This window comes from Gymnodraco acuticeps, unplaced genomic scaffold, assembly GCF_902827175.1.
Source record: "Gymnodraco acuticeps unplaced genomic scaffold, fGymAcu1.1, whole genome shotgun sequence".
In the NCBI taxonomy this organism is placed as follows: domain Eukaryota; kingdom Metazoa; phylum Chordata; class Actinopteri; order Perciformes; family Bathydraconidae; genus Gymnodraco; species Gymnodraco acuticeps.
Genome location: NW_022991818.1, coordinates 238,931 through 252,402, shown reverse-complemented (window position 1 = coordinate 252,402; position 13,472 = coordinate 238,931). Strand labels below are relative to the sequence as shown.

The following is a 13,472-nucleotide window of genomic DNA, read 5'->3' as shown; positions in this document are numbered from 1 at the left end:
CAACCAATAAGACTGTTTCAACCTCACAGTTATTTAGGTTTTGGATTAAATCATTGGTGAAGTGAGTGTAAAGTGTGATAAATAAAGAAGTACATAAAATCCCCATGGAGCAGTCAGATTTCTGTTTCAAGTGTCGAACTTTATTAATGACTAAACTTACAAAAAGAAAACATACAAAATGTATAAATAATACTGTAAATGAACTACAGTCTGACAATACTTTATTAATAATATTATTAAATAATACATCGATAACCCATAGAAAAAAGTGAGATGCCTGCATCTTACCATGTCATATAATATAAAAAGCTCATAAATAGAATACTAAATAGATTAAAAAAGCAATAGTATAAAAATATTAATTATTTCACAATATTTCTCCATCAACATTTAGCATGTAAACAGTCCCAAAGGGTAACAGGTGTGCCTCTGCAGAGTGCATTAGTAGGGCACATTTTAACTTTCTTAAAAACATGCCAAAAACATACATTCTGTTTTACAGCTGAATTGTAGAACTCAACGTTCGATTATATGACTCCTGGAAATTCTTATTATACTCATTGCTTGATTCTAACTTAAGCTAGCTTGTAATGATAATGATAACATGCCGATGCTAAGCAGGTTCCTCGTCTTATTTTAGCATGTTAGCATGCTAACGTTTTGCGAGTAGCACAAAACACAAAGGTAATACTGTTGGGAATGTCACTAGCTTTTCCGATATTGGACTAGGTACAATGTTGACCAAGTGGTGGAGTAAGAAGTCAAAGATCATTAAAGGGAAACAAATCATGTTGAGGGGTAAGTGAATTCTAAATTTCATGGCATGGACAGACATTTCTTTTAAGACCGTATGTGTAAACTGACTTGGCATTTCCATGTCTAAAATTCTTCACTTGGTAAAACTCCCAATAGTTAACAGTGTTTTTGTGAGAAGATATTTGCAGTTGCTTATGTGCTCAGGCTTAATGTCAAGGGCATCGGGATAGTCTCTGGATAATCACCAAAACCCTTTTTGACCAGAAGCAAAACATTCGTAGCCGTTTAGAGATCTCAACAGAGAACTGAAGCACATCGAAGGGCGTGGAGACCTCAGGGAGGGAGGGAGACTCCGAAGGAGGAACCTCTTCGCCGATCTAAAGATACAAAGGATGATCAGAGTTTAGTAGAGGGTATGGCTGTGGCTTTGAAGTCAAATAACACAAGATGAATTCCCATTTAGGGATACACTTTGTATAGCTTAATGGGAAATCCACCCCTTGACAACAAGAAGTTTTTAGATTTTTCTTTCTTTCTTTTAGTGAATCTCCTGTTTTATTTAGTTTTAAATGTTTGGGATTCAAATAATCCCTGTATATGAACCAAACAATGCTGCTCCTCTCACCTGGTGAAGTGATGCATTCAGGAAGGTGGACAGATGAAGGAGGTGAGTGTTGGTCTCCTTTGCTGGCTGGGAGGAAAGACTGACGTTTTCTTTGGCTGTTTTCAACCAATTAACATGCAGCCTGAAGGACTGAGTGTACATGAACAACTGGGAGAGCGACTCATTCACCTGTGAAGACATTACAGAGAGCCATTATAGACCTACCTACAACAAACAACCTTTCTATATATAAATGATTTCCTTGATTCTAGTCCTTTACCTTCAGTGAGTCGATATGAGCCGCAGTGTGTTCCATATCAGGAAGACCGGCCAGTCTGTTTCCCGCAACCTCTAGGTGTTCAAGTTCTTCACCTGTCTGTTTGGAGCATGATGGGAAAAGAAGTTGGCTTTAAAAAAATGAAAAATTCTAAGATATAACTTGGATTTTGAGCAAATTCAGAAAAAACTTGGATAAAAGGTTCAAACAGAAATCAATAAGACCAAATATATAGCTTCTTCTTCTTCTTCTTTCTACCCTGATTGGACATCTATAAACTGAGCATATTTAAGATGAAAATACATTTAATATCAATTCATTAGCCGGGCCAGGGAGTATAGAGAAATCTTACCAAGTTATGGAATTTTCCGGATAATTTCGTCAACCTTTCCACCTGATGGATCATGGATCTCAACATGCCACACAGAGGAGAGGCGGGATAAGATGATGAAGGGACACACAGCCCAGCCAATAGCAGCAGGTGGAGAAGACAAGGGGTGCAGTCATCGATTACTGAAAAGACAAGATTATACATTTAAAAAACACCGCTTGTGACATGTTCCTGTTTTTGTGTTTCCTATAATTGTAGTGTTTCTTTTCTGTAAATGTTATTTTGTCACTGCCATGTATTGCAGAATTGCTTTTCAGTTTACAGATTCACTCAAAACTACACACACAATGGGGGGCTACTGGCTGCAGTTTAGACTGTAGCATCCCACAACCACAAAGCTGCATGGAAACACATTTTTATTGCTAACCTCAATCTAGAAAAACCATGCACATGTCAACACAAGATGATTCCAGAAGTCAGAAACACTGTCATTCCATTTGATCATCAGAAATACGTTGCATTGGGTTGTTCAAACATTTAAAAACCCTGATGCAGCAGTTCAGATTTAAAGCTCTGCGGATGTGAATAGAGGTTTATAGGTCAGATGATGATTTACTGCTAGCAAATGTAGTGGCCGAGTGTGTTAATGTGGGGGTTGGAAACCGAGATGACTGCAGACTGATCATTTGTATTTCCGAGAAACAGTGTCATGTGGTCCTGAGAAAAATCATCTCAGCAAAAATGGCAGAATTAGTTTGTTTTTCTAAATGTTTTGTATTCATACACATTCTTTCACATTAATTCTGCTAAAAAGGTCCAAGATAGATGGATGGGTATACTTTATTGCTGTGTTTCTTACATCGTGATTACTCTAAGTCGCAAATTCACTCAACCTTTACCTCTGTTTTTGGTCTCCACCCATTCTTTTTCAAGCTTTTTCACTGAAAAAACATTCCTTCTGTTGCTATAAAAAGTGAATGGAGCAGAAGTTGCAGGCCATAAAACCCAAAAAAAGAGCTGAATGACGCGCACACGCTGTGCAAATCTACGGGGAACTTTACTGATGATTCTGCACGAGTTTATGACACATTACACCATCATTTGACCCACAGGTGTGCAGACTATTTGGTGTCAATGTATCTCTCATGAATGAATGGGCCTCTGTGTTTGAATATTTCCTCCTTGTGTTTTTTACAAAGAAAGTATCATCCAGCTATCATCTCTCTGCTCTTTCAACCAGAACTCTTTTAATCAATCTTTGAACGAATAATTCCCATGAATCCCCTGTGGTTTGTTTATCTTGGTCTCTGAGGCTTTATTGTCAGTGGAGATCAAGGAAATAACACATCAGTCAAGAAGACAGCTCATGTAAATCTATCCACAGGTTTGTGCAACTTCAGAAAACCCATTAGCCGGAGCGACAAAGGAATGAGCTGTCTGTTGGTGTTACATCAGGGTGAAGGAATGAGAGGTATGTTGTGGGTTTCTCTCCCCCCACACCCCCTGCCTGCTCTGGGCCTCCTGTTAGAAAAGGAGAGGGGAGCGGGCGCGGAGGTCTGACTCAGATCGATCTGTGTGGTGGCGTCACCCGGCTGACGCCTCAGGCTGCACTCTTTAGAGGGAAAACATCCACTTTGTAATGAGTGTCTCAAACTGTGCACTTTAAACACTTTTACTGCCATTCAGACACTCACTGCAGTAACTTTAAGGTCAAAGGTCAATTTGAGGAGAATCCAGTACACTTTTGTACCAAAGACATTGTTTCTGGTACAAAAGATAAAGTCAACTTTGGAAGATCTGTAAAAGAAGTGTATACACTTTCCATATTTCCATTTTCTCTCCTCGTAATATGAAAATATGGGTTTTTTATGTAGCATATATATATATCTTTTTTTTAAATTTAAAAATGCTTTTTAACTATTTATTGATTGTCTTAATTCTCAGAGAGCTGTCCTTGTCTAGCAGATTTGTATACCAAATCAACATGAAATACACTATTACATTTTTTAATAACTAATGTAATCAGTAAGGCCATTTTCAACAGCAGACCTGTGGTCAGCCTGACAATCGCTGTACATTTTCACTAGAGTAAGCTTGTTTTTTAATCTTTGAAATCTTAATATAATGCTGCCTTGCTGGTTTTTTAAAGTTCACAAAACAATCACATTCGACACAAGCACCACAAGTGCCATCATCTCGTTGATGTCGCCGATATCTTAAAAGGGGAGCTGATGCGAGGAAACATCTGGAAGAAAGACCTTAAACGATACCCCTGTTATTACCTGATAACAGTAAAAACTGCACCGATAGGATGGTTCAAAAGTGGAGCCACACTGAAAACACATCATCCCATTAGATCCCCAAATAATCACAAAAAGCTGAATCCTTTCAAATTGGCCAATGAAAGTGCACCCTCAGCTTCTTGGTTGTATCTTTCTACAACCAATAACAAGTCATTGTAAGTCAGCACAAACTAAAAATGTGGAATAGCTCCATCACGCTATTGGAAAACTACTGAAGAAGACATCAGCAAAAATTCTGTGTCATACTAGAAAAACATCCCCGGGCAGTACATTCATGTATTTGGCAGTATAAAAAGCTGTGACAGCATTGCAGGTCAGAGCAGAACTGCTTAAGAAGTAAATTGGCTCTCTTTAATGTAGCTATCAGACCATTTCGTCAGCACACGCTCACTCACACACGTAACATCAACACACCCATGTGACGTATCACACACTTCTACAGTTTCTGACGTATTTCGTGTCTGTCTCATTTCCTCATCTGAGCCAGAACTTCTGACGAACTTCTGTTGGGAAGTGACAGCATCGGGCAGGAAGCGCCACACACATGCCCACTTAACTTCCTCTGATAATGACAGAAAAAAACCTCTTTAATTAAAGGACTTTCAGAGAACTGCCAAACCACAAAAGTAATGATTGACATTTAAATAAAACATAATTGTGGTGAGCCACATTTTTACGTGTGTTCAGATCAAAAATATGAATAATTTCAAAGCAGTTGAGATACATTTGAAGCTGAACTGATCAACTTAATATATATTTTTTAAAACAACAAAGAGAGAACCACACAATTTGTATGTTTGGTCCTTATTTCCGCCGGTGTGCCTAACATAATGTTAACTATAACCACAGGCGGACTGGCCATTGGGAATACCGGGAGTTTTCCTGCATTGGCAGGGAAACGGGGTTCAGGGGGAGTGGCTGTACCCGTAGGATAGAAAAGGGGGAAGTGACGTCTGACTCAGAGGTCGCACGGCTGTGGAGAAGAACGTGTTGCCCACATTCTGTTACTGAGTTTAGGCTAGTTAGCTAGCAGGTTTATTGTTTTGGGTGCAGTCACTTTTGCCTCCACTTGCTGTTCAAATAAATGTTGAAAGAAAAAGTAAATCTGTTTACAGTTCTGTTTCATATGGGTGTTGAGAGATGTATCCATAGGGTTAGTCCCTAATGTTGCTCTCAAAGTGCACCAGATTGATGCTTTTAACTTCAACATTTAAAAAAAAAATCTTCCCGGGGGAGCTTGCCCCCGGACCCCCCTAGAGGAGGTGAGGTCCACCACCTGCCCACACCCCCTGTTAAATTGTCTCACCCACATTGAGGATGCTTCCTACGCCCATGTTTTATTCCATGCGTCAAGTCAGGCCAATTGGGTCCAAATGTTATTGCATCAATGATCTGTTAACATTAAAATCACTAAATATATGCCGTAACTATTTTGCTCTAGGCAACTCAAGGGCTCAGGTGATGTGATTACTATATGAATAATGGTCCAAAATAACATTAAATGCATAGGGTTTTTTGTTAAGTAACATACTTTCGTCGCCGGCCGATACATGCCGCGCATTAAGTGGGCCTGTCTGTCAATTAATCCCCGGGCCACTTTTTCCCCCCAGTCCGCACCTGACTATAACAACTGAATACAATCATTTCAAGTGTAAGCATGTTACTGCTGCACCCATTAACCAAAGTGATGTTGCTTCTGGCTAGGAAGTTTGAAAGAACTGAACTTTGTTCTTTTTTTCTTTTCTCTTCGATAGAAAAATCACCATTATGGCAAAGGAAAAAGATTACAATCCAAAATCGAGTGCAGCAGGGTCTCTGCGGATACAGAATCTGATAACATAGCAAAGCTTTACTTTTGTATGAATCTATACAATGTTTTATATTAGCAATAGCCTAATTATTAAGCATGATTGATTTTATTTTAGAGAGAAGAAATTCCCTTAAAAACATCTGTCCTTTTTTCAGGAAATTGTCATTAATAATAATAAGTCTAACATATATTCAAAATCTTTTGAATGGGCTATTAATTTCCAAACTATGCAACTGCTATGTGCAGTTTCTCATGTTGCAGCGTCTTGTTCCCTCTTACATCATCAAGCCTGACACAGATAGCGTGACGTCAACCATGAAGTGGAGACGTCTTGAGTTGCAGTACCACAGTCAGCCACTGGGGCAAACTGTCAGTGACTCCATATCTTAAACTTAAAGCATTGATCCTCATACAGTGAGTGTGCAAACTACATTACAATAAGTGCCCTGATGATGTGCAATGATGACATCACCGTCTGTCTAGCTGACTCATGAATTTCACATCCTTCAGACACATACACACACTGTGTTTACTGGCGAGTCAACAGGTTGTACTAATTGGTTAGTAATCGACTAGTTGTGTTTGACTGGATAAGAGTGTTATGCAATGTAAGAATCATCATAACACCAGGGACTGTGGCTGGAGACCTTCATTGCTCATTGTGACCACAAGCTTCACTTTCATTCATAGAACTCTGTTTACATTCATCCTGGTGGTGTCAGGAGTGGGCAAGTTATTCAGTTATCACTACGTAAGAGATTCTTGAAAGCTCTGATTGGCAAGATTGTTAGGCTCCATGAACCGCTAATCTGACACAAATTGTGTAAAAGTATACACTTAAGTTATTTTTCTATATTAACGTACATTTGTATATGAAAATATTGCAACAATAAAGCGAATTATTGCAAAAAATCTTATTGTTGACAAGTTCAAACTACTCAAGGGAAAGTCCCACCACACACCCACACATAAGACCAGCCAATCACAGCCCTACCTGACACCAAACATTTTGTGAAGGTGAAATAAAATGCAATCATATTTGAACACAGCTTACATATTGTTCACACTCACCTATGTATTCCTTCACTAATTGATTCTTTCACTTGCACAAGTTACTCAGGCTCATAGTAAAAGTGAAGACCACGTGCAGCAGAGCCCCCTCCTCCTCCACACACACACACACACACACACACACACACACACACACACACACACACACACACACACACACACACACACACACACACACACACACACACACACACACACACACACACACACACACACACACACACACACACACCACTCTATACACTCATTCTTAAAGTATCATAAACAAACTTACGTTTCATCTTTTCTTCTCTTGCGGTAGTAAACAAACCTCCTTCTGAGTCCAGTGTGTGAACTGTACTTGTGTGTGTTTGTGTATGTGTGGACTAAATGTAAAAGTTCCCTTTTATAGCATAGCAGCATGACACATCACCTGAGTCATCAGCCATCGTCGCCATTCAACGCCCACGCTGGACAACCCCCCCCTCCCTTCCCCTCCACTAACCCCCCTGATCTGCAAAAAAAGTTTCAAATTTCTTTGTTGAGGTGATAAATCATAAATAAATTGAAATAGAAGAATCAAAAAATACAAAATTGAGCAATTGTCTTTCCTTCCTCCCCCCACCTCCTGCAGCCTGATGTCATCACCTTTCTTCTTGTGTTTGACTTATCTTGTCTCTTGTTCACAAACATTAAGAGTTTTTTACACTGAAGCCTATTCTATCTCGTTTCCAAATTACTCCTCTTGTTTGTGTCGTCCAGCTAATTCAGATAAGAGGGAACAGATCATGTATTTAAAGGAAAAATAGGAAACATGACATCCCAGCAACAGATACCATTAATAATGAATGCAGGGAAGATGATAAACTAAAGTAAACAAAGACCCCTTACTCCTTTCATAGGCCAAATGCATCTAACCACAGTGAATGTGCACTTGAACCCCAGCTGCACTTGTAACACTTTTGTGGTCAAACTGCGTAGCTCCCAGTGTGGTTTCCTGCAACTAATAAAATGTATAAAACCAACCTGGATAAAAGGAATTGAAACTCAATAAAACGGAAATTCGCAGGCTTGAAAACGTCATTTTTTAGCTGCGTATTTGCTCTTGTGGAATTTCTATCATTTCAAAGAACAGTAATGTTTTTAAAATGTTTTAAAATGGTATGACCTCCTGGTTTGTCAGTATTCTTGCCAAAGAGGATACAAACAAGAAATTGCATCAGTTATTAATCCTTGTTTTCTGGAAATTGAGGTTACCTGAAATAATGCAGAGTTGAGATTTAATCTTCATAGGTTTTTTTGATGAATCTTCAGGAACACACTTGTTCCCGTTACTGAAAGTCATCTCGGTAACATTTTTCTGTGTCAACTACGTATCTGTAGTTAGATTGTGGTTGAAGTCTGATTGCTGTAATAATCTGTTTCCTAACCATGTAGCAAAAGACGATGTTGAAACAATGTCAACATGTGAAAGTGGTTGCTTGTAAGAGTGAACTATTATATATGTTTCCCCTTAAAGGGATAGTGGAAATCCGCGAATTTTGGGTTTAACTTATGTATTTGTATTAAAAATAAGCATAATAAACAATTTTTTTTAATTTCATGCGCCTAGTTTCATTTTATTTTCAATTTTACTGCGCCCTCTCAATGAAACGAAATACTTCGGGAATCGTCGGGAATCTTCGGGTGATGACGAAAGCAGAGGAAGACGGGCACAAACAATGGCGGACATTCAATAGCATTTGCATGTGAATAGCCGACCTTTATTATGGTGAATAGATGTGTTTTGTATGGCTGTAGTGCGACAGCAAATGCAGAGAATGGCGTATCGACTCATGCGTTTCCAAGAAACCCAGCCATTCGTCGTCAGTGGGTGAAATTTGTTCAGAAATGTTCACTATAGGTAATACTATAAGACTGTAAGACGGCAATACTTTATACCGAGTATATTGCCATAAATATGATGATTGATTATCAGTACAACATTCTACGTGACACAACGACATTGGATTAACCTTGAGATGCGTTTTTATTCCGTTGAACACAACTTTTGATCACAAATCAAAAAAGGTAAGACGTAATTATTGTAATATTTTTGGAACCGGATGTTGTTTACTTTCTCTTTTCTGGCTGATAGCTCCAGGAATTCGAGGTCTTACAGTGATGACATTACATGTGTGGAATCTGTGGAGTCTCAGCTTTAAATCGTATATCTTGTTTGTGCAGTTAAGATAGTAATAAGGGCATTTCTACCGTGTGTTGTGTGTAAAAAAGCGTTAGCATTAGTTAGCATTGTTTCGCTCAATGCTAATTCAAAGGCTTGGTATTACGCTTGTGTTTTTTCTAGCTAACAATTGTTCTTATTGTCAGTTAGCGGAGTTTCTTACCTTTAAAAGGGTATGAAACATTAATAGTTTCATAAATGTTAAGAAGCCCTGAGACATGTGAGAGAGAAAAAACGGTGGGAGGGGTCCACTGGGGGGACCTTCGGGCTTAACTGGTTAACAATGATTAATATTTGTAAAGGCTACAGGTGATCTTAAGATGCGTGAGCTATGCTTAGGGACCTACCAGTCAAGATTATTTGTGCGTAGGGGTGCATCATTTGGCGCCTGGTCCTGGTCATCCTCGCCATTGCCCATGCCGTGAACCATCACCCTCGGGCTCGGGCTCGAACAAATAAGGACGTAATGGTCCATCGTCTGGCTCAATATTCTCACCATCGTCGCTTACTGAACCGGATTCAGATTCAGTTCCTAAAACGACATTTTCGTAGGAAAGCCGAGAGGATGTTTCTGACTCGCTATCATCACTGGATACCTCGTACAATCCTTCTTCTTTGTCTGGTATATTTGCCCTTCCACGTTCATTCTGCATAGACGCCATGGTTTGTTATCGTATCGTCTTCCTGAGTTTTCGTCACTTCCGGTTTGGCTGAGTCGAACATTTCGTTTCTAAAAAACTTCGGGGAAGCTGCAATAAAGTGCTTCTAACATGCGTAAGGCAATTATTATATTTTTTTAATCAGGTGTGATTGTTTTGGTACGTAATTATGCTTGTATATAAGTTAAAACGAAACTATTTGAGGTTCCATTTCCACTATCCCTTTAAGCTACAACTCACCTCAGCTTGGTAGTAAGTTTAAGTTCCTTTTTTAGCTTTCCCCCACAACTCGACCCTCTCAAAGCGTCATTTTTAACCACAGCAGAAAGCTGGTTTGAAGGAAAAGCTGTAAAAAGCTTACTGGACATTACCTGTTCATCAGACAGACACAGTGGAGCGTTTAGTGGTCCCATCTCATTGTTCAGATACCCCAAAGTGCATAGAATGTCCCATTTGGCCGAAAATGAATTTGTCCAATGGTCCCTTACTCTGAAAACAGATGCACATTGCTCAGAAGGCCCATTGCTCTAAAAAATAAACGCTCTCCTTCAACAAACAGAAGCGCATAATTAAGTTGAATGACGCAAATGAATGACCCGTAACCATGATATTAAACCCAACCACTCCCAACCAAGTACTATAGCCAATCAGAAGCAGATTAGGATTAGTCATGCCTTTGCATAGTAGCAGAGTGTGTATTTTTGGAGCAATGGACCATCGGACAAATGGGCTTTCAGTCAATGGGAGACCCCCCATTTAGCAGCTAAAGAGCCGGGTGATTCCCTCAGGAGTTGGCGGGGACCAAAAAGAGAGAGAAAATATTGAACACAAAAGTGACTTCAAATGAATAATCAATATGTGTTAGCTACAGTATATCATCTTTAAAAGTGATGAAATGTCAATTTTGTGTTCACAACTTATTTCAAAGTTATTGCGGGTTTAAATAAAATGGTACTTGTGATACCAGTTTGCTGTTTAAAGCTTATAAATTACACTTTGTATCCTTTTAAATGGCAAAACCTTTCAAAACTGATTTTTTTTTAATGAAATGTTGCAATAATTCCCCTGAAATATCCTTATCTGACTCAGACAGACTCAACTGTCAAGATTATATTGACAATTTCTTTGGAAAGGAAGAGGGCACAACAAGATAACATAATTTAAACAGTTCCGGTCCTGCACACATGTGGAAAAACCATTTGTTAAATGTTATCGTTTTAAGTTGGTAACAGTCTCCTCATGGCTTCATACATGTCTGATCATTTCATCCGCATTATTTAGCAACTGAGGGACATTTAAGGTTTTTAATATAAGTTTAGATTTATATTCAAATAACTTTAATACAGATGTTTAATAAAACATCCACTCCTATTAATTGGAAATGTTTAAAAGAAACATGGGGATTGAAATGCACTCATAGGTACGTGCGGTTGAGGTGACATTACATTACATTACATTGCATTTAGCTGACGCTTTTATCCAAAGCGACTTACAATAAGTGCGTTCGACCAAGAAGATACAAACTTGAAGAAAACAGAATCATATAAGTACATCAGGTTTCATAGAGCCAAAACATTTCAAGTGCTACTCAACTGGCTTTAGAAAAGCCAGTCCTTTATTAGTATATAAGTGCTTTGTTAGTAATTATATTGCTCGAAGTGGAGTCGAAAGAGATGAGTTTTCAGTTTGCGCCGGAAGATGTGTAAGCTTTCTGCTGTCCTGATGTCAATGGGGAGCTCATTCCACCATTTTGGAGCCAGGATAGCAAACCCACGTGTTTTTGCTGATGGGAACTTGGGTCCCCCTCGCAGTGCGGGTGCAGCGAGCCGTTTGGTTGATGCAGAGTGCACGTGCTGGGGTGTACAATTTAACCATGTCCTGGATGTAGGAAGGGCCAGATCCATTCACAGCATGGTACGCAAGTACCATTGTCTTGAAGTGGATTCTAGCAGTTACCGGAATCCAGTGAAGGGAGCGGAGGAGCGGCGTGGTGTGGGAACATTTAGGAAGGTTGAAGACCAGACGAGCCGCTGCATTCTGGATGAGCTGCAGAGGTCGGATGGCACATGCAGGTAGACCAGCCAGGAGGGAGTTGCAGTAGTCTAGGCGTGAGATGACGAGAGCCTGGACCAGAAGTTACTGGTCCAGGTGAATGGTTAGATGTCCCACAGGTTGTTTAAAAGAGGCCCTATGCTTTGTGGATGTTTTCCTTTCCTGTATTGTGTCATATACATGTTTGACAATCCCAAAGCTCCCTCCAGAGGGAGTTTTCTCACACACTCTCCCACACCCTGCCTGAAACGTAACATAGTAACATCACTGCGTAACACTTGCGCTTCTATTGGCTAGCACTTCAACACATTGTACATGCTATAGGCTAAGGGGCGGGACATCTCTTAGTGGTTTACCAATCACAACAGCCGGCCAGCTGACCAATCAGAGCAGCCTGGGCTCTGGTTTCAGACAGAGGGTGAAAAGTGGTGCTGCAGCACAGGCAGTATGAGAAAAATATTGAACTTTTTGAACATTAAAGCATGAAAACATGTCACAATATTTTAAAATGACATGGAAATATAAAAAAAATTAAATAAATGTCATTATAACATATACTCACCAATACATTGTACACAAAATCCATCCTCCTTTCTTTCCTCAAGAAGAGTTTTCAGTTCCAACAATAAGTCCTGTTCTAACGCCATGGAGGCTAATGCTGAAAGTCGAGTGTGTGCAATCGTATTTCTGGCAAAAACCATTGTTGAGCTCCTTGCACACTTGTTCGTTAAGCTGAAGATCCACTCGGGTTTCCCCAAAAGTTTTCAAACGTCATCATACGCCTGCTATGGCCCCGGTGTCGCCAATTCGAAATTGGATTGGTCAATGCAACAGTTTCATTGACATTTATTTTAAGCTACAAGCAACCAAGCGCAGCACAGAGAAAAGCTATGAAATATAGAGAATAGAAGATTAGAAATCACTTAATACATGTTAAAGTTTAAGCCAGCAGAGAAGGCCTTGCTGGCCCTGACGGCCCGCCACTGGAAAAAGATTTCTCGGAGAGTGCAGACCTCTGCCAAGAACATATTGCATTCACATGTTTCTTTAAAGGTTATATAGTTTATTATTCATAATGTGTGAATATCACTTGATGACTTTTTTGTGTATATTTTCCTAATGGGGATCAACTTTTTGCAATTATATCGACATCGCACAAATGTAGCAAAAACGCCCTTCGAAATAGATAAGCAAATCTGCTCTGTGATTCAGATCAGACCAAAGTGGAATGAGTTGTTATTGGCCCATGCTCACTAACTGCCAAGTTTCCAGAAAATCAACTTTTATTTTTGCATAATGCTGTTAACAAACCATCAGACAAACAAGCTGAGCTAAAAACACAACCCTTACCTTTATTGCATGAAAACTAATGTGTTGACAGTTAATATTTCGCAGATATTTTCCAA

At 39.4% G+C, this 13,472-nt stretch overlaps 1 protein-coding gene across 2 annotated transcripts; it reads right to left on the bottom strand.

The window, feature by feature from the left end:
* Positions 1-260: 260 nt before the first annotated feature.
* il11b (interleukin 11b) lies at positions 261-10,501 on the bottom strand. 2 transcript variants are annotated; one of them, XM_034199744.1, is made up of 5 exons: positions 10,386-10,501; positions 1,990-2,150; positions 1,641-1,736; positions 1,382-1,549; positions 261-1,133 (listed from the first exon to the last, which is right to left on the bottom strand). In XM_034199744.1, exons 2-5 carry the CDS (start codon positions 2,053-2,055, stop codon positions 969-971), a joined length of 495 nt encoding a protein of 164 aa, XP_034055635.1. In that variant the 5' UTR covers positions 2,056-2,150; positions 10,386-10,501; the 3' UTR covers positions 261-968. The 2 variants fall into 2 exon arrangements, with proteins under 2 accessions (XP_034055635.1, XP_034055634.1); XM_034199743.1 differs by lacking the exon at positions 10,386-10,501 and adding an exon at positions 7,427-7,495.
* Between the last annotated feature and the right edge of the window lie 2,971 nt (positions 10,502-13,472).